This window comes from Acomys russatus, chromosome 16 (genome assembly GCF_903995435.1).
Source record: "Acomys russatus chromosome 16, mAcoRus1.1, whole genome shotgun sequence".
Lineage (NCBI taxonomy): Eukaryota > Metazoa > Chordata > Mammalia > Rodentia > Muridae > Acomys > Acomys russatus.
The window spans coordinates 46,360,815-46,380,549 of record NC_067152.1 but is presented as its reverse complement, the minus strand read 5'-3'; the positions used below and the strand labels follow the sequence as shown (position 1 = coordinate 46,380,549).

At 56.5% G+C, this 19,735-nt stretch overlaps 1 protein-coding gene across 1 annotated transcript in view; it reads right to left on the bottom strand.

Moving 5' to 3' along the window:
- Nucleotides 1–289: 289 nt before the first annotated feature.
- The window catches only part of Aspscr1 (ASPSCR1 tether for SLC2A4, UBX domain containing), a 36,516-nt gene continuing 17,070 nt past the window's right edge, over nucleotides 290–19,735 (bottom strand). The window contains exons 8-16 of the mRNA XM_051159232.1: nucleotides 7,244–7,383; nucleotides 6,940–7,021; nucleotides 6,125–6,191; nucleotides 5,527–5,589; nucleotides 5,086–5,138; nucleotides 1,002–1,053; nucleotides 736–805; nucleotides 489–664; nucleotides 290–399 (exon numbers count right to left, since the gene is read on the bottom strand). Coding sequence (XP_051015189.1) covers nucleotides 386–399; nucleotides 489–664; nucleotides 736–805; nucleotides 1,002–1,053; nucleotides 5,086–5,138; nucleotides 5,527–5,589; nucleotides 6,125–6,191; nucleotides 6,940–7,021; nucleotides 7,244–7,383 — 717 coding nt within the window. The 3' untranslated portion in view covers nucleotides 290–385. The remainder of the gene's footprint in view (nucleotides 400–488; nucleotides 665–735; nucleotides 806–1,001; nucleotides 1,054–5,085; nucleotides 5,139–5,526; nucleotides 5,590–6,124; nucleotides 6,192–6,939; nucleotides 7,022–7,243; nucleotides 7,384–19,735) is intronic.

The following is a 19,735-nucleotide window of genomic DNA, read 5'->3' as shown; positions in this document are numbered from 1 at the left end:
TCTCTCTCTCTCTCTCTCTTCATAGGCTCTGGCTCCCAAGCACCGGAGAGTGGGAGACAGGTGACCTTCAGTAAGGGGCTGGCGGGTGGGACACAGAGCTCCAACCAGAGGTCAGATCTAAGTGGAGAGGAAGCTGGCCTGCCCAGACTTCTGGCCTTCTCAGGCCCTTCAGAGATACCTCAGGTTTTTAAAGATAGGAACACCCTGCAACCCAGCCATTCTCCCTTTGGGTAGCAGTGGATGAGACTGAGCTAGAAGGAGGCCTGAGGCCTTTTCTGCAGAAAAAACACAAAGGACCTTGAGAGAAGCGCGAGTCTTTATTCCTGCTCGGAGTGGGTGGGTGGGGCCCTGTGGCTGACGATGGGCAGCTCCAGGCTGGCAGCGCTCACCTCTTGCCGGCTGTGATGCAAACACCAGAGTGAGCACACGGCCCTGGGTTCCTGCCCAGCCACCCTGCCCTACCCAGCCAGTCCATGGCAGGCAGGCACCTGGCAGCTTCAGCCACTTGGGCACTTTGCCTAGGCTTCTCCTCACAGGCTGGGCTGTCCCTTGGATGGGCTCTGGGGGCCCCAGTGCCTCCTCCTCAGCAATTGTCTCGGGCTCCAGGGACTCAGGGTCAGGGTCTGGCAGCAGGGGTGGGGACCCAACGGCTCGGGACATACACCTAGGGGTGAGAGGCCAAGGCCAGGTGGTGGGTACAGCCTTGGAGGGGCTCCCAACCCCTCAGGAACTTACCTGGCCACCAGCACATCAGCCACAGATGGGGAGACGGTGTGTTCTAGTAGCCCAGCTTCCAGGTAGAGACCTTCGGAGGCCAGAGATGACACCTGCACTGCCACCCACACACTGGAAGTGGGGTGTGGCTAGGCAGGTGCCCCAGGGAGGTGGGTACTGGGCTGCAGTCCCCTAAACCCACATGAGGACCTTCACCAGAGTGAAAGCATCTTGCTTTAGGAATCAGGTAAACTGCCCTGTTGGGTCAGAAATGAGGCCTCACTCACCTGTTGGTTCTTCAGCTCCAAAGTGCACCAGGGCAGCAGGGAAGAGGTTGGCCTACAGGGAAGGCAGGGAGCGGGGAAGGCTGAGTGCTGGGCAGCCGGTGCTCAGCAGGCTCACGTTCCCCAAAGATGATTCTACCCCATCCTCTAGCATCCAGGCGCTAGCGTGGATCCCCGTTTCTCATCTGTGTGAACTGTGGCCTCCTTCACATCCACTACCCGGCTGTAGTACTAGCAAATTTTCGATGTCACTTGAGTTTCTGACTCAGGCACATGTTGCCCAGGGCTGCTGAGTTGGGTGGAGGGGGGCTGGGTCTCCCAGCCTGACACTGTCTAGTAACAGAAGTGGGTCAGAGAGACCTGTATAACTGTCCCATGACATAAACCCCTCCCCCATTTATGCAAAACAAACCAACCAGCGTGAGGGGCTATGGGTTGAGTGTTAGGAATGTACCCAGAGCCGCTGGGAGGCAGGAGCGCCCAGGACAAGGGGCTCCCAGAATCAAGCTCCTTTAGAGAAGCCGTGAGCTGAGAGGCACTTCCTTGTAAGGCACACCAGCCCGGGCGGGGCTGTCACTGGACAAAGTAGGAAGCCAGAGCCAGGGCCAGCCTGAGCTCCTCCTGTCCCACCCAAACAAGGGCAGCTAGTGCTTTGAAAACCCAACTCAAAGTCTGGGATCAAAGGCTGTTAAACCACACCTATCCTAACCACACCTAGCCTGACCACACCAGCACCAAATTCTCTGGTGCTATACCTGGGCCGTGGGATGTGAAGGAGGCCGCAGTCCACACAGTGAGAAGCGGCCCCCAACTGGCTCTGCCATCCAGTGGTCCATCTATCCAAAGGGCAGAGGGTGTGGGGCTTTGTGTAAGGACTGGCCCTGCTTTCTGGGGCATGGTGCGGGTGGGAGCCAGGAGACAAGGTGCCTCCCCTGGACCCAAGGCTCTGAGGCCTCAACAGCCGAGCCAGCCCAAGAAGCCCTAGTATCAGACATCAGAATGGTTTTGGGTTTTTTTTTTTTTTTTCTTACCTCTGTGTCCAAGGGAGGTGAGGGCAGGGGCGGGGGCTGGGCTTGGGGCTGGCTGGCGAGGACAGAGGCTGAGGGCAGCCATGGGTCTGGCAGGACTTGGGAAGGGGCTGCAGCTGCAGCTGCGGGCATTCTTTCCAGGCTCCTGTGAGTGCCACAGGCTGGAGGGGTGGGCGGGGTGGGTGGGGTTGGGGGGGTGTTAAAAGATTAATAAGAGCAAGCTTCAAAGGCCAGGCCTAGGAACACTGAAACCTCAGCCTCCAGCCGGCAGCAGAGGGACACAAACAAGGGCGGTGAATGCTTTGAAACGCAACTGTGAGGTCTGCGATCAAAGCATCCTGAGAAGAGGCCTGTGGGGTGGGCGGGGGGCTGCCCTAGTGCCCCTGGGAAGGCGCCAGAAGGAAGCCAGGCATCCATGCAGGGGAATGGGAGGACGCTGCTCAAGTCCTCCTCAGCTCAGAATGGCTGGCCTACCTCCCACCAAGGCAGCCCTGCAGTGGCCAGGGCCACCGTCTACTCTCACCACTGGCAACTTAGTGGGAAGCTCAGGGAGGGCCAGCAGGGCCCAGAACACCCTGAGGAAAGGCTGGCTGGGGGCTCTGTCTCCCCCACGCCTATGCCCAGCCCCAGATGGGGAGGGGGAGGGCAGTAGACTTGTTGACATCAAGGCTCACCAGGTTTCAGAGGACACTGGGTCTTAATATGAACCCAAGAACGGGCCTCCCTGGACCCCACTATTCCTCTCTGCACTGTGGACAGTGTGAGCTTCTGCCCTCTTCAGGACCAGCAATTTAGTTCATACCCCAAAAGCAAGGCTGCTACCTTCTTCTTTCTCCCCAGGACCAAATATCCTGTAAGAGGCCAAGGCTGCCCTTGGGACTTTGTATTCTTGAGCTGCCTGCCTATTCCAAGCAAACACTAGTCATTGCCAGGTCAAGGTTGTTCAAGGGAGGATGCAGCAGGACAGCCTGTTGCTGGGGTCTCCTTCCAGGGGAGAGTGGGCTACACTCCAATGGTAGGGGGTAAGGACACCGTGCTCGGGGACTCCGCAGGGGGTATGAGGAGCACCCTGGGCATTGTTTTCTTCGATCAGCAGCAGAGTCTAGGGCCTACCTCACCCCTCACACTTCCTCTCCCTGAACCTGGAGATGACACAACTGCAGCTTGGGGCAGGAAGTCAGGAGAGTGCAGGAAGGGGTCCTCTAGTCCCTGGGACCAGCTCCTCCAGAATTCACCCACTCAACAACTGAGACTGTACCCTCTGCTCACTCCACAGCCCACCATGGGCCGCTCTGCCCCACACTGGACTGAACACGGGCCCACAACTCCAGGATCTGACCTAGTCTCCACCCCAGCACAGACAGACACAGAAGCAGTGGGACAGACTTGACCGCCTGACTACATACACGTTTCAAGCAACACCACTCCCGTTAGGCTTCCAGGACTCCTTAGAGCATGCGAGTGTGCGTGTGTGCGAGTGTGCGTGTGAAATGACCAGCAGTTCCCAGAGTACACTAGGGGCAAGAAAGGCAAGACCTCTCCATGCTTCAGAAAGCACAGCAGGCCAGGTGGAGCTGGGCACAGGGTCTCTAGGTGGTTCCCTGCTTTGCCTGACTTCCTTCCCTGTGGCACCAACAAAACACTACCGATCTCCAAAGCCTTGAACAAGGAGGTGGGGCCGGGGCCAGACAGGGAGACTAGGGCTCGGCCCCAGAAGGTGTACAGAGCAAGTAGGACTCTTCCCACCTTTGAGGTTTTAGTCCTCCCTCCCTCAGAGCCCTCAGAAAGTCCTTGCTCTCCTGGGCCAGTGTCATCCCCACCCCTGGACAGCAGAGCCCAGTCCTTCCTGAGATGGGAAAGCTGCAGCTTCCAGGGCTGCTGCTGCTCCCCTACTAGAGGGGGACAGGCTTCTTCCCTCAGCAGCAGGCAGAGATGCCAGCCCTTAGGAGGCCCTGTCCTGTGGCTCCAGACAGAGGTGACGCATGAAAGGAGCCGGCTGCTGGTAGCCGAGGAGTGTCACAGGGAATCAGGCAAAGGCGGATGAGAGGCACCCGGGGGCTTCGGGAGGGGGAATGTGAGCCCAGCCTCGGGGAGGGGACTGGGCACTGGCCCTCAATCCCAAAGCATCTTCTAGATTCAATATTTATCAACAAGCTGGCCAGGGAGGTAGGGAGAAGCAGCAATGAAGGAAGAGGGCGCCTGGAGGTTCATGAGCCAGGAAGGGAATCCCAGGGTCACAGGGCCGCTCTGGGTACCTCCCGCTTTCTGTTACTCCAGGGCCACGTGGCCCCACTTCTTCCCTCCCAGCCTGCTCCCTGCCCCACCTCACCCCAACGGGGGCAGTTCTAGGCAGCCAGCGGAGCCTGTCACCCCCCAACCCAGACCTTTGTAGAAGCCTTCAGGCGCCTCTGTTGTTAATTAAAATATCTAAAGACTTTGAAAAGGAAACCATTAGGCCAGAGGGGCTAGGGGGCCCCAGCTGCTCTCCCAGGAGGCCCAAGACAAGGCATTCGGTCCTATTGGCTTTGCAGGGCGCAAGGTCAAGTAGCCTCTTCTTGGAGCTCAGGGCCTCCAAAGGCCCCATGGAACAGCCTGGGGCCAACCATGGCATTCCTGCTCCAGGGGAAAGGTTAGCTCAGGAGAGAGTGGCAGAGTTAGGGGCAACAGCAGTTAAGGACCCCAGCCCTCTTGGGGCTCTGTACCACCACTCCTTTGCCAGGCCCCTTCCTCACCCAGAGGCTAGGAAGTTGCTAGAAGTGTCATCCAGCAGCCCAGGGCCAGGACCTCCAGGCGGCCCCAGCTGAGTACAGCAGGCCAGCTAGTTGGGCAGGCCCATCCCAAGCCAGGGCTGAACCAGGCAGGAAGCGGAGGAGACGGGAAAGCCCTGTCAGAAACAACTTCAGAGGCGCACTGCTCCCTCTGAATTCACCGGCTCTAAAAGGCTTTATTACCCAAGCAGCGCCTGCCAGGGTTAGCTGCCTCCCAACCCAACCGCAGCATGGCGTCCAGCCCTCCCAGCACAGCCAGCCCCAGCAGCGCCCCCGTGAGGCAACTGGTACCTGAAAGAGAGTCAGCGTGTGGTCATCCAGGACCATTTTGGGAGGAGCCATGACTGTGGAGAGAGGGGACTGTCTTTTAGGGCAGTGGCAGTACCCCTACCTCAGGGCAGGCAGGCCTCAGTAGGCACTGTGAACTGCCTCTCACATCACAGGTCACCACCCACCCGCCTCTGCTACTCAAAGGGGTCCTCACCACCCTGGTGACAGCTATATCCTGGATCCAATCTCCCTTGCAGCCTGAACCACTGGGACTGGGAAAGAGTCCAAGCTATGGAGCTGGGCACTGACACTCCCTCCAGGGACCACAGGGCTGGGTAGCTAGACAACTTGGCTTCTAGGGCAAAAACATGTCAAATCCCATCCCAGAGAGATCACACCTTGAAGACTAAAAAGAGGGAAAGAGGGTCAGTGCCAGACAGAGGCTGAGGAACAGGGACTTACACAGGTAGAAGGAGAGCTCAGGGTTCCCCAGGTGGCTCCTAACAAAGTCTCGCAGGTCCCCCACTGTGGAGAAAGGGGACATCAGCAGAGTTGACTCTTCCTGCTGGGACCCTCGGGGCATCAGGCCCAGGGCTGCCCCTGGCAATGCAAACTCACATCCATTCTGTTGGTCAATGCTAAGCCCTGGATGGGGGATCAACAGTGCTTCCCCACCATCCTAGGTGCTCAGCCTGGTTTGAACCACAGTACAGATTGCTTCTAGGATCCCCATCCTGATGCAAGAGAGACTGCGTACTGACAGCCATGCCAGGCTAGGCCACAGCATCTCCAGCACCTGGAGAAGCCAAGCCCTGGCAGGGTGGGAAGCCCTTCAAGCCTAGAATCCTTCCTCCTCACGGCCTGACAACAGGCCGCCAGGGCCTACTCTAGCTCTGCACAGCGGCTGCGACCTCAGATCCACCTGCATGTCACACGGAGAGGACTGCAGCCTGCAACTACTCCATATTCCTGGAGCTCCAAAGTCAGGAACTGCAGTCCTCGGGCCTAGGACAGCCCAACAGGGCACAGTGGCCCTCCCCAGGCCACTGCAGGTACTCACCTGTCTCACTGGGGCGGAAGAAACCCTGCAGGATGTAACGGTCAGGGAACAGGACCCTCAGCGCCACCTGTTCAGGAGCAAGCAAGACAGTCAGAAGGGAGTCAAACTACACCCAGCACAGGAATTGCCAGCTACCCCAGGCGTCATGTTCCCCAAGCTCCTCAATGCATCTGAACTACAAGAAAAAGGAGCCAGGTGCTCCAATGTGCAGACATGTGCGCCCTTAAGAGCTCACCAGCTCAGCGTGGCGGCACAGTCCCATAACCTCAGAGTCAGGAATCCACGGTCATCTCTGCCTATAAACTAGACGTGAAGACAGCCTGGACCACAGGGGCCGCTGTCTATGTGAATAGACAGATCACAGGATGAATGGACAAATGAACACGCTGATCTGATGTGCCCTGTGTGTGCTTCCAAGGCTGAGCATGGTGCTGTGCCTTGGAACCCCAGTGCTCAGGAGGTGGAGGCAGAGCACCAAACAACAACAAAGCACACAGAATGAATTTTCATTGCAGGGTTGGGGGATAGTTGGGGGCAAACACCTGCCTAGCATGTACAAGGCCAAGTTCAATTTTTAGCACTTAAAAAAAAAAGACCTTTTCATTATAAAATGTTGAAGGATTAGCTGGCTAATCCTGAGCCTCAGGCATGCAGGCCTGTTAGGATACCCACTCAACCAGGGAATACCCATCCCCTGTGGTGGTGTGGGCTATGCAAGCCTGGGGCTGCCTAACCTGTGAACTACCCTTGGCCACAAAATAGTCACTTGCTGGGGTGTGTCCTCCCCACAGGAACTTAGGGAAGTCACTGCTTACCTTTGGGTAGCGTTCCAGTTTTTCTTTCATCTGAGCCTCCCTGAAGGCCTTGGTCACTAAGGGGGCTTCTTCCAAGCGCTTTCTGTGGTGAAGAGGACCACAGTCAGGTCTCAACAGAAAAGCTCCTCACCTTGAGCCCAAAAAGCAACTGCCTTCCCCTTGCTCTCCGAAGCCCAAAGGACTCTTCTCCCCCAGAGGGTAGGAAGGACCAGGGTGAGGCCACAGAGGAGAGCCACTGGAGATATCCAGGGTGAGGCCACAGAGGAGAGCCACTGGAGATAACCATGGGGCTAGGAGCACCCACCGCTCACTCTTGAGTTGAGCCAGGCGTCTCCTCACATCATCCACAGTCACTTCAAAGAACTCATCAGGTACCTCTGCTGGCCAAGGCTGCAACAGGTCCTCCAAATCAGGGTGGCACACCACAGGATCTCGATCAACGGGCTGTGAACATAGGAATTCAGGTGACATGGCTTCAGTGTGTGCATGTATGCGTATGTTCCCACAGCTGGAACAGCCACGGAGACTCCCTGTCCCAGCAAACCATTCCATAGCCTTTGTGTAGCACAGGGCCAGAGGAGGGCTCGGGACAGCAGTGTTTAGGAGGTCTGAGGTGGAGATGCTCAGCCTTCAGTGGGCATCGGTGCTGCCCATGGGAAGTGCACTTCAGAGTGGCCCAGGGGGTGTCCTAACATTTTTTTTTTTTTTTTTGGTTTTTCGAGACAGGGTTTCTCTGTGTAGCCGTGGCCATCCTGGACTCACTTTGTAGACCAGGCTGGCCTCGAACTCACAGCGATCCGCCTGCCTCTGCCTCCGAGTGCTGGGATTAAAGGCGTGTGCCACCACGCCCGGCTCCCTAATATATTTCTTGCCTCAATGGAAGAACCTCAAGATCAGGAAACCAACTTGGGGAGCTGTACCCCTGTTGGAGGCCACGTCAGGGGTTCCAAAAAGGAGGAATAGTGGAAGCCACCAAATTAGAGTGTTGGCAAAAAACCCAGCCAGCTGCCCCTACTGCCCTCTCTCTCAGCCACAGCCCTAGAGCCAGGCTGGCTCCACCTCTCCCTCCCTAGGGAGCAAGCTGGCCATTCCTCTGCCCACCCGGGGACAGAGGAAGGGACGGCGTCACTCCTAATTGGCATCAATGGCAATGAAAATTACAAGGCAGGCCCAGTCCATGTGGGGTGCCCAGGGGGATGGGATACCTCCTCCATGCTAGCGTCACCCCATGGAGCCAGGCCTGACCAAGGTGCCCCCTGGGCTGGCAGAGCCCATGCTGGGCACAAAACAACTGTAATGCCCCGAGCCAGGCCCTGAAATGCTGACAACCTGGGACAGGCTGTCTGGCCCTAGAACCAAGCGTCCCCTTCTTGCCCTCTGCCATCATTCTACGGATGCCTTCAGGACCAAGGAGGTTGACCCTAGCCAGGACCAAGGTACTCACCCTCAATCTGCCCCGACTGGATGGACTTTGGTGTATACATGTCCCAGATGTCTCCTGGGAAGTCCTCTCATTAGATACTGTCCACAGACACCATACCCCTACATCTACTAAGCTTTGTCATATTGCTCCAGCCTGGGAGACCAGCTGACCTCGGGCTACATGGCTAAAAAGACTGGCCAAGGCCTGGGCAGGCCCACAGGTGGCTAACCGTGGACCCAGGGTGCTGCCCCTTTAAAGCCACAGCCATGCAGTAGCCACTGCGGGCAGTCTGCTCCAGAGGTCTTTATAACACGATGCCAGGCACCAGGCTGCCTCCGTGGCCACAGCGCCTGCATTCCAGCAGGCCAAGAGCTCACCCAGGCACATCCTGAGCTATGAGCAACAGTGTCCATGAACAGCCGGTCTAGGCTGGGTGGTGGCAACCTAGGATCTGAAGGCAAATGTAGCCTCAGGCACTCAGGCTAAGAAGAGAGGAGAGTGGGGCAGGCTCTCTTGCTGCCAGTTCTGGAGCCTCCCTAGGAACAGCCTGAGGGCAGCAGGAAGGACGGTAGACTGCTAGCCATTTCCGGGATACGGGGACAACAGCATCACACTGTCCATGGGCTGCTGACTTTAATCAGAATAATAAAACTGCCATCTTTCATTGTTTCATTCAACTGCCCTTCTCCCTGGTTTACTCAGAAAAGTATCACAAGCTATGGGAGCCCAGGGACCAGAGGAGATGTCAAAGAGCCTGTGCGGGACAGCTCTGTCACAACCTAGGAACACTAAGCTAACGGCTCCACTGGCACCTACTGGCAAGGATCAGGCCAAGAGAGCAGCTACAGAAGGGTCCAAGGCTCTAAAATCTGCCATGACACCGCACGAGGTCTGCGGCTAGCTGTCTGGAAGCACCACATTGCCAGCAGTGGCAGCAGGAGACGCCAGGGAACCCAGTGCAGAAACTCTATCGGCCTCACAGTCCTCCCAAGAGCCGCTGGGCAGGGAGGGGCTGCAACAGGACAGTCACCAGTGCAGAGGCCACACGCTGTCCCCTAGCCATGCCTGACCCAGATTACTTGGTATGCTCTGCCAGTGCCTGGCTCCCCTGTGCCATCCTGACAGTGTTAACCCTTGATCCCCATCCTAGGTGTACTTACGATAAAGAATTCAGCTCTGGGGATGAGACATCAAGAGAGAGAAAAGCACAGGGACAGCTGTGAAGGGCCAGTGAGACAACCAGAGCGCTGCTGGGGCCTGAAGGAGCAGAAAGGGGCTGTCCTGCCACGCCTCCAACCAAAACAGTGACACCCTAGTGCCCCCGTGTGCCGTGGGAAGGACACTAAAGGCCGTGCCCCAATGTGCTGTGCCTGGGAAGCTAAGGGGCTCCTGGTATCACAATGAGAAGCCTAGCAGGAGGCTCCCAAGGACAAGCCAATGAAGGAACAGGGGGTGCCGTGTGAAGGGGGTACGGTGTGAAGTGGGTGTGGTATGAGGGGGTGTGGTGTGAGGGGGTGCAATATGAAGGGGGTGGGTGTGAGGGGGTGCAGTGTGAAGGGGGTGTGGTGTGGAGAGGGGAGTACAATGTGAAGGGATGCGGTGTGAAGGGGGTGCGGTGTGAGGGGATGCGGTGTGAGGGGGTGCGGTGTGAGGGGGTACAATGTGAAGGGATGCGGTGTGAGGGGGTGCGTTGAGGGATGCGGTGTGAGGGGGTACAATGTGAAGGGATGCGGTGTGAAGGGGGTGCGGTGTGAGGGGGTATGGTGTGAGGGGGTACGGTGTGAGGGGGTGCGGTGTGAGGGGGTACGGTGTGAGGGGGTACGGTGTGAGGGGGTACAGTGTGAGGGGGTACGGTGTGAGGGGGTACGGTGTGAGGGGGGTGCGGTGTGAGGGGGTACGGTGTGAGGGGTAGGTGTGAGGGGGTGTTGTGGTGTGGTACGGTGTGCGGTTCGGGGTGCGGTGTGAGGGGGTTGCGGTGTGAGGGGGTACGGTGTGAGGGGGTGCGGTGTGAGGGGGTGCGGTGTGAGGGGGTATGGTGTGAGGGGGGTGTGGTGTGAGGGGGTGCGGTGTGAGGGGGTGCGGTTGTGAGGGGATACGGTGTGAGGGGGTGCGGTGTGAGGGGGTGCGGTGTGAGGGGGTACGGTGTGAGGGGGTACGGTGTGAGGGGGTGCGGTGTGAAGGGGGTGCAGTGTGAGGGGGTACGGTGTGAGGGGGTACGGTGTGAGGGGGTACAGTGTGAGGGGGTACGGTGTGAGGGGGTGTGGTGTGAGGGGGTACAGTGTGAGGGGGTACGGTGTGAGGGGGTGCGGTGTGAAGGGGGTGCAGTGTGAGGGGATGCGGTGTGAAGGGGGTGCGGTGTGAAGGGGGTGCGGTGTGAGGGGGTACAGTGTGAGGGGGTGTGGCGTGAGGGCGTATGGTGTGAGGGGGGTACAATGTGAAGGGGGTGGGGTGTGAGGGGGTGCGGCATGAGGGGGTGCAGTGTGAAGGACCTCCCAAAGAGCCTGTCCCCAGGAGGCCCGTGCATGTTGGCCTCAAGTCCTCAAAATAAGCCTACAGGGTGAGGGCGTGTTACGGTTGCTATGTGACTGGTGAAGAAACTGAGGCACAGTGCACAAATGGAGGGTGGGTGGCCTCCCTGTCGGTGGGGTTATGATGGCTTGACGTTGGGATGAAAGACCTGTCACTAAAGCCCACACAGGAGGCTTTGGCTCCAGGGAGCCCAGGAACACAACAGAGTCTGAGTCTTGGCTAGCAGTGGGTCTTGCACACTGACCAGAAGGGAGGCCAGGTGGGCAGGCTATAGGCAGGAGCAGCTGAGCAGGACAGAAAGCAGTCGTCGCCCATATGCACAAACCCCAGCACTCCTGACCCCAAGCATCTGAGAGCTAGGACACAGGGGCACAGAGGAGAGACCCCTGAGGGCCAGGTGGGCACCAGTGTGAGCAATGTCCAGGCAGGGGCCACCCCAGGGTCAGTAGGAAATAGGGAATAAAGGGCCACGCCAAGCAGAGAGCCTTTGGGGACAGGGCTCACTGGAGCCTGGCTTGCCCAGCCATGGCAGGGTCTGGTGGCTTCCGCGGTTCCCTGGACTCACATTAGAAATGGGCCTGCTAAGTCCTCCTTTTTGACAGTGATTTTCCAGGACATGATGACAAATGAAGAAAAAATGTGAGCACTCTTTAGAGGTGACCTCAATCTCAGCTTTTCCGTGATGGCCACTGCCCCCTTGCTTGCTTTCCCTCAGCCCCGCCAGCGCTGACAATGGCTTTGGCGGAGGGAATGTGACGCGCTCCCCTCCTCCCCCCAGGCTTTGGGCTTACATGAGTCATTACAAGAGGGATGCAGGCCAAACCTCCCAGTCACTCACAGGGCTCAGCCACCCTTATGAGGGAGGCGCCTGAGCACAGGGACACCATCAAAGGCCCTGGGCAGCACAGCAGGAGACAGCTGTGCCAGAGCAGGAGGCCAGACTGACTCAGCACCCTCTGGGCTGCCCGTCTTCAAGACACCTGCGGGCGAATCTGACCCAGCACAGCGCCAGGGCAGCTTTCATTTCCAAGCACATGTCCCTCAGCTGCTGCTCAGCTTCTCTGCTGTGGGCATGAATGACCTCCCTCTCAAAGAAACGACCAAAGCGGGGGAGGCGCAAACCTTTAGTCCTCCCAGCACTCAAGTGGCAGAGGCAGGTGGATCTCCGAGTTTGAGGCCAGCCCAGTGAGTTCCAGGACGGCCAGAGTTACAGAGAAACCCGCCTGGGGGAGGGGCGCACACACGACATGCAGAGCACAGTTGCAAACCCTCAGCCGCAGCACTGAAACCCAAACATCTGGAGCATGTTTGCCTCAGAGGCATCTACCACCTCACTAAAGCTAAGGGTGGGTCAGTGCAGGGAGGGATGGCCTGGGTGTGTCTGGCCCCTGCTCCTGGGGATCAGGAAAGACAACCCTCCATGCTGGGTCTGCTGGGGCATATCTATAATCCCAGTACTCAAGAAGAGGCAGAAGGAGTCTGTGAGTTCAAGGCCAGCCTGGTCTACAGAGTCAGTTCCAGGCCGGCTAAGGCTACATAATAAAACCCTGTCTAAAAAAATAAAAACAAACAACAGACGACAAGCATCCACGATGAACCCTGGAGCACTCAGCACCAGGCCGGGTGGAGCAACAGGGCCCTTGCTCTCCTGGACCACTCTCTGCTGCTCGTGTGCAGTGCACAGAGGGCCCTGAGTTACCCGGGGAAGCGCAAGCACCTGGCCAGATAGCTCAGCACTAAGAGCATGTGCTGCTCCTGCAGAAAGCTGACCCTGAGTCCCCAGAACTCACAACTCACACCGGTGGGTGGCTCACAACCACCTGGAACTCCAGCTCTATGACCCCGCGCCCTCTTCTGGCATGTGTGGGTACTGCAAACATGTACTCGCAGCCACACACAGACACGCACATTATTGAAAATGACGATGAGCTGGGCACAGTGGCACACATCTTTAATTCCAGCACTCAGGAGACAGAGACAAGCATGTCTCTCTGAAACTGAAACTGAGACTAGTTTGGTCTACATAGCAAGTTCCAGGCCAGCCAAGGCGACATAGTATAACCCTGGTTCTAAAACAGAGAAACAAACAAACACAAACAAAATGTTTAAAATAAAACAAAATGGGCTGGAGAGATGGCTCAGTGGTTTAGAACACTGCCTGCTCTTCCAGAGGTCCTGAGTTTGATTCCCAGCAACCACAACCATCTATAATGTGATCTGATACCCTCTTCTGCAGATAAAACACTCATATGCAATAAATAATAAATAAATAAGTCTTTAAAATAAAACAAAACAAGCAAAAACCCGACATTCGGTTGGCCACTGCAAAGCCTCAGTGGATGTTCCAACGAAGGTGCAGGCTGCAGCTCTCAGAGGAAGTGAGCTGGGTCCTCAGAGCCTGAGGGCTACCCCACAGACACTGGAGCACAGCAAGCCCAAGGCCAGACTTTGGAGATGACAGAAACAGGAGCCCCTAGGGCAGAGAACTAGAGTCTCAGAGTCCCCGTCCAGGGGCCCCGGGCTCCAGCCCTCCACAGACACCTGCCGCCCTGCCCCGGCTGGCATCGTGAATCCAGCACAATCGTCAAGCCTGGCACTTCATGCTTCCTACTACAGATCCCTGTCGGCCCCTTAGCAGTAACCAGCCACCAGCCCAGGGTACGGAGGGTGAACCAGGCTGTGTGTGCAGGGCACGTGGGGCAGACATGAAGGAAATCCCCTGAGGGGGAGGGGCAGCCAGTCCTGCCCAGAAGGATCCAGGGCCTTTGATCAGAGTTGGCCCCTGTGCCAGCTGCTGGGGAGGCTGCAGGCAAGGGGGTGTCATGTGCTGTGACCGGCCTGCAAGTGAGCTGGAGCTCACAAGGCGGCCTCCTGGGCTGTGGAGGGACTTCAAAGGACATGGCCAGGGGGCGCCGGGCAGCCCCAGCCTCTCCCAGAGCCCGGTTCTGATCGCCAGTAAAACTACCTTCTAATAATTAATGTCTGACATCAAAGGCAGGAACCGCCGGGCTCTGTGAACCATCCTGGGCCTCAGCGAGGACCTGCCTGTATTTTATCCTGTCTCTTTCTTCTGAGTCTTTATTTAAATCCAAAAACCACACACAGGCAAAACATTAATGGGAAACTTGGAAACTCTTTTTGATTACTAAAGTGTACCTTTGAAGTTCCCCAAAAAAGTTCTGTTTTGTTCCCGTCCCCCTCCCCCAAAGACTGAGTAGGGACACAAAGCAGATGCATGTGGCCAGCCAGCCCTCTGGGTGTGGGGCTGTTGGTGACAAGAAGCTCAAGGCAGGGGTGGGGTGGGGTGGGGGCAGCTCCACAATCAATCAGCTGCCAAGGCTCTCAGATCAAAGGCAGAGGCAGAGAGTACAGGCAGAGGAGCACAGGCAGAGAGCACAGGCAGAGGAGCACAGGCAGAGCAGCACAGGCAGAGGAGCACAGGCAGAGAGTACAGGCAGAGGAGCACAGGCAGAGGAGCACAGGCAGAGGAGCACAGGCAGAGAGTACAGGCAGAGGAGCACAGGCAGAGAGTACAGGCAGAGGAGCACAGGCAGAGGAGCACAGGCAGAGCAGCACAGGCAGAGGAGCACAGGCAGAGGAGCACAGGCAGAGAGTACAGGCAGAGGAGCACAGGCAGAGAGTACAGGCAGAGGAGCACAGGCAGAGGAACACAGGCAGAGGAGCACAGGCAGAGAGTACAGGCAGAGGAGCACAGGCAGAGGAGCACAGGCAGAGCAGCACAGGCAGAGGAGCACAGGCAGAGAGTACAGGCAGAGGAGCACAGGCAGAGAGTACAGGCAGAGGAGCACAGGCAGAGAGTACAGGCAGAGGAGCACAGGCAGAGCAGCACAGGCAGAGGAGCACAGGCAGAGAGTACAGGCAGAGGAGCACAGGCAGAGCAGCACAGGCAGAGGAGCACAGGCAGAGCAGCACAGGCAGAGGAGCACAGGCAGAGGAGCACAGGCAGAGCAGCACAGGCAGAGAGTACAGGCAGAGGAGCACAGGCAGAGCAGCACAGGCAGAAGAGCACAGGCAGAGCAGACGCCCTCCATGAACAACCCTGCTGGCTGGGGGCCTGACAGAGACAGTGACTGCTTGCCAACTGCCCTGAACTGCTGCACCCACTATGCAGTCAGGAATGGGTTCAAGCTGGCATAGAGGGAGCAAGAGACTAAAGACTGGCACCTTTAGGTGGGAGAAAGACAGCTGCCTGCCCCTTAAACAGATGACCAAGGCCCTGGAGCCAGCTCTCCCTAACCACATGGATCTGCTTTCAATCTGACTCTGGACGCAGGACTTCGTATTAGCCAGACTGCACAGGGCAGGGTTCAGCAAGGCGCCGCTCCCTCCCTACTCCAGGGTGAACTGCGCCATAAGGACAGTCTTGGAACTCAGAGCCATGAGCAAATAGGTGAGCAAGGCTCTGAAGAGGTGGACAAGAGTGACCACTCACCCCCTAGGGACACAGGTAAGCAGCCCCCTCCCCCTCAGATGTGAGACAATAGGCAGGAGTGAGGGCCTCAAGTGGTGTCTACACGGAAGCTAGTCAGACTGGCACCAGCACTATAACCTGCCACTGGCCACCCAAGTAATGTCCCTGACTGACAGTGTCAGCCCCTCAGCAGTGGGCTCAAAGCACCTTGCCCTGGGTTCTATCACACCCTCAGCCCTGAAGTCATAAACTGTCCTCAGAGCCACTAGGCGAGGGGCCCAAACAGGGACTGCCTGACGGCCAACAGGACCACGTTACCGTACCACAGCTCACACAGGAATGGGCAGCTGAGCTCTAAGCAAACAGGACACGGGAGGCCTTTCCTCAATACACGGTGGCCACCTCGGCAGCACACACAGGAAATAAAGTGGGAATCGAGCATTAGCCATACAAACTCTCTGAAAAAGGTACATCCTTAGGTCACCCTTATGCAAGTTACAAAGGGGGCCCAAAGGGAGATTCAGGAAGGGAAGGTTAGGGTTAGGGCCTGCCTAAGAGGGCAGATACACTGGCCCAACCCCAGGCCAATTGGGCTGTTATGTTATCACTTCCTCCCCATGTCCCACAATGGATTCTGGTCTCCAGCCAGTACTAGGGCTGTCCACAGCCTCATCTACCTCATCCAAAGTCTATGGGTGCCTTTACTATTTTATCCTGCACAGATGTTGACGAAACGGACACTTAAACAACTGGGTGAGAGGATGTGACCAGACAGAGGCCAGAGCAGGGACAGCTGGGACAAGTCAGACAAAGGGTCAGGAGCCCTCCAGAGGTAGGACCTGAAAAGGCCAAAGCACAATGCCATGCAGGTATGCTCAGGGTACACACAAGCCTTGAGAAGAACGGCTGCACTGCTGGACAGGGCTGGCAGCAGGCAGCACAGACCTTCCGTAACTACTACCTCCCAGAGTTAGGGACCAACACAACCACAGGGCACCCTGCACAGAGACTTGGCCCAGGAGCCATGGCATAAAATAAGCAGTGATGTGTAGCTCTGTGGCAACGGCAGTGTGGGCTGTTGCTTGAGCAAGGAGGAGTCACAGGAACCTCCCCTGGGAGTCCAACTATTACTCTTTGTCGTAGCCACCAACTGCATGTGGCCTTCAAGTCTCCAGAGGCGCTGGCATATAGGAAGGTGGAGTGTTGAGGGAGGATGGGACTCATCGACCAGGCTAAACAAAGAGTGAGAAAGAAAGAGAGAGAGAGAGAGAGAGAGAGAGAGAAAGAAAGAAAGAAAGCAAGCGAGCACAGCCTGTCAGCCTGTCTCCCCCGTTACTACAAATGCAAAGGTCAGAAATAAACTGTTAACCTAAACTTACATGTGGCCGAAAATGAAACAGATCCCTGGCAACTGACCACGGAAGCAAGAATGGCTTAGCCCAAGTTTACCCAAAACCTCAAAGGTGAGGGGTGAAGAAGACAGCACTCATAGGCCCACCGTCGGTATGGAAGAGCTGCCTGCAGGCCTCAACACCAATGTCTGAAGAGAAAACTTTTAGAAAACTGAGGAGATTGATAAAGATTGTTTACAGTTAAGTTATAGAATGTTCCCCAAGGTCAAGGGAAGGCCTCCACTAAGACTGCCCTGACTCAAAGAACACTAGAGACTCAGAGACAAGATGGGTCTGACATCGAAAAACCAAGTCAGGATGGTCACAGAGACCCCAACAAAAATGAAGGCAGACTTCCTGGAACTAAGAAAGGGGCCATCTGTGGCAGCGCAGCAGGAGCCCCGATCCTGTTCCTCATACCACAGAAAGTGACCTTAAGTATCCAAGGCCTACATTAAAGGCCATGACAAGACAGCCGCACAAAAAGAAATGTGACGTCCATAGCCAAGGTGACACAACGTGAAATAAACAGAAACTCAACCTCACGTCATCAATGTCCAACAGCAATTTCTCAGGAACTTGGCTAACATCCTGAAAACTATTTGAAAGGATAAAGTCCTTGAAGAGACATGTCACTTTTGGCAAAGAAAGGCCAGGAGGAGACCTCTCTGGCAGCTATTCCAAGATGAGTCCCAGCAGCAGCAGGGAGCCACTAGAGGGGACGCCCATGATCCCAGCACCCGCAGACTGGCTGCTGCCGGGACAGGGCAAGAGGAAGCTGTGCGGCCCAAGTCTGTGCTGCAAGACTGGCTAGAACCAAACACTTGGGGAACCCAGGGAAATCTCTCACACTCTATACAGAGAACAAAAATTAATACATGGAGTCAAAGGAGATCAAAGCAGAGGCCACCCCCTGATAACGCTGACAACCAAAGATCAGGAACAAAGGTCCAAGCAGCTAGAGTCTAGGCTTTTTCTTGCCATCACAGGCACAGTGACTCACCTAACACAACCAACGCACCAGGAACGCAACAGAGGCAGGCTGAAGGACACCCACAACATGAAGGCAAAGCTCAGGAGCCAAGAACTCAAGGAGGCGTGCACTCAACCACAGCCACCAAAAACGAAGTGTTAGGAAACACAACTCTAAGCCCTCAGCAGTCAACAGTGCTCACTGCTCTTGCATAGGACCATACCAAGTGGCTTACAACTGCCTACACCACCAGCTCCAGAGGCCCCAATGCCCCCTTCTGGCGCGCGCGCGCGCGTGCGCGCGCGCGTGTGTGTGTGTGTGTGTGTGTCCCATCTCATTGGCAACTGTTAGATGTAGCAACACCCCAAGGCACTGAGGACCTGGTATGAACCTGTCAGCAAGCACAGCAACCCTGGGATCCGGAAGTGCTGGGCAGGAGCGAGGTGAGGAGGAGGAGGGTCAAGTCTTGGTGGATAATTCAGTAATCCATGGCAGGGGACCTGCCCTAAAACAGGATGCTGAAGGAGGCCAAACGAAGGTGCACAAGGCGAGAACCCCAGGAGGCGCCTTCCCTGCTGGTGAGGCTCTGTTTCTAAACCTGTCTCCAAACCCACAGTGAGTCTGAATGTAAGCCCTGGGCCAGGATGGCAGGGACGTCAGGGTCCGCCTGTCCACCGCATCAGCACCTGATGGGGCATCCTGTCTCCAAGCCTCACCACCGTTGGGATACGAGCACAGGTGCAAGCAGGCCCACTCTGAAGAGAGGAGCGGTGTGCAAGTGGGGGCACTGTCTGCACCCGGATCACTTTAGAGAGTGGCTCTGGGTCTGGGCCTGAGGAAGCTGCCTTGCCGAGGACATCCCAGGCAGGAAACTTGTGTTCAATGAAAAAACCTCTAAGCCAGGCCTGGTGGTCCACAGATGGATGAGATACGAGGGTCTCAAGTTCAGGGTCATTCTGGCTACATTCTCAAGACCTATCTCAGGGAGATGCTTGAGCGGTTATGGCGCTTGCTGAACAAGCAAGGGGCTGGGATCTCAGATCCTCAGAGCCCACACAAATGCCAGGTGTGAGCCGGGTGTGGGGCGCACGCCTGTGATCTCAGCACTCAGGAGGCAGAGGCAGGCGAATCTCTGTGGTTTTGAGGCCAGCCTGCTCTACAGAGTGAGTCCAGGACAAGCAGGGCTACACAGAGAGACCCTGCCTTGGGGGTGGGGGGTGGGGGCGCCAGGTGTGCATGACAGCCCAGCTGTGATTCCAGCCTCCAAAGACAGAAACAAGGGATCCCCAGAGCAATCTAGCTGGCAAAATCAGTCACATGGGTGAGCGCCTGCCTCAGTGAGTAAGGGATGACTCTGGACATCAGCCTCAGGCTTCTACATGCCTGTGCACACATGTGCACACATACCCACACCATGCACACTTGTGCCTGCATACTTGCAAAACATAATACGTATTGTACACACACATGGAAACATTAAAATAGATACTTTTGGTGTCACATAGTATTAATCCCAGTTCTCAGGAGGCAGAGAGGGAGATCTCTGAGTGAAGTGGCCAGCCTGATCTACAGAGCAATTCCACACTAGCCAGGCTGCATAGTGAGACCTTGTCTTTAAAAAAAAAAAAATTTTTTTTTTAATTTGAGAGGAAAATAAATAACGAATCTTCTTTCCTTTAAGACACCAGCTACATAAGGCTCCAGGCCACGGTCGCCTCACAGCCTGGCCCAGAGCTAACCTCAGACAATGTGCTGGCCAGAGAGAGACCCTCTCCAGCCCTGCGCCAGAAACCACAGGTCTTGCTGAATGAAGTCCTGCTTGGCTGAACTCTGGAAGACTGGGGAAAGAGCCGAGCTGACAGTCTAGGAACTTCCGGTATTTTCTGAGGAAATCTTCAGTGAAGTTTAGGGTACTCTCATGTGGTTCAGAGGACCTGAGGACAAGCAAATGCCACACCTGGAACCCAAACGTGTGCAGATGGGAACACACAGCACATCACTTCCAAGAAGCCAGTGGAGGTTTCTGCCTCACTTACAGAGTTCCAAAA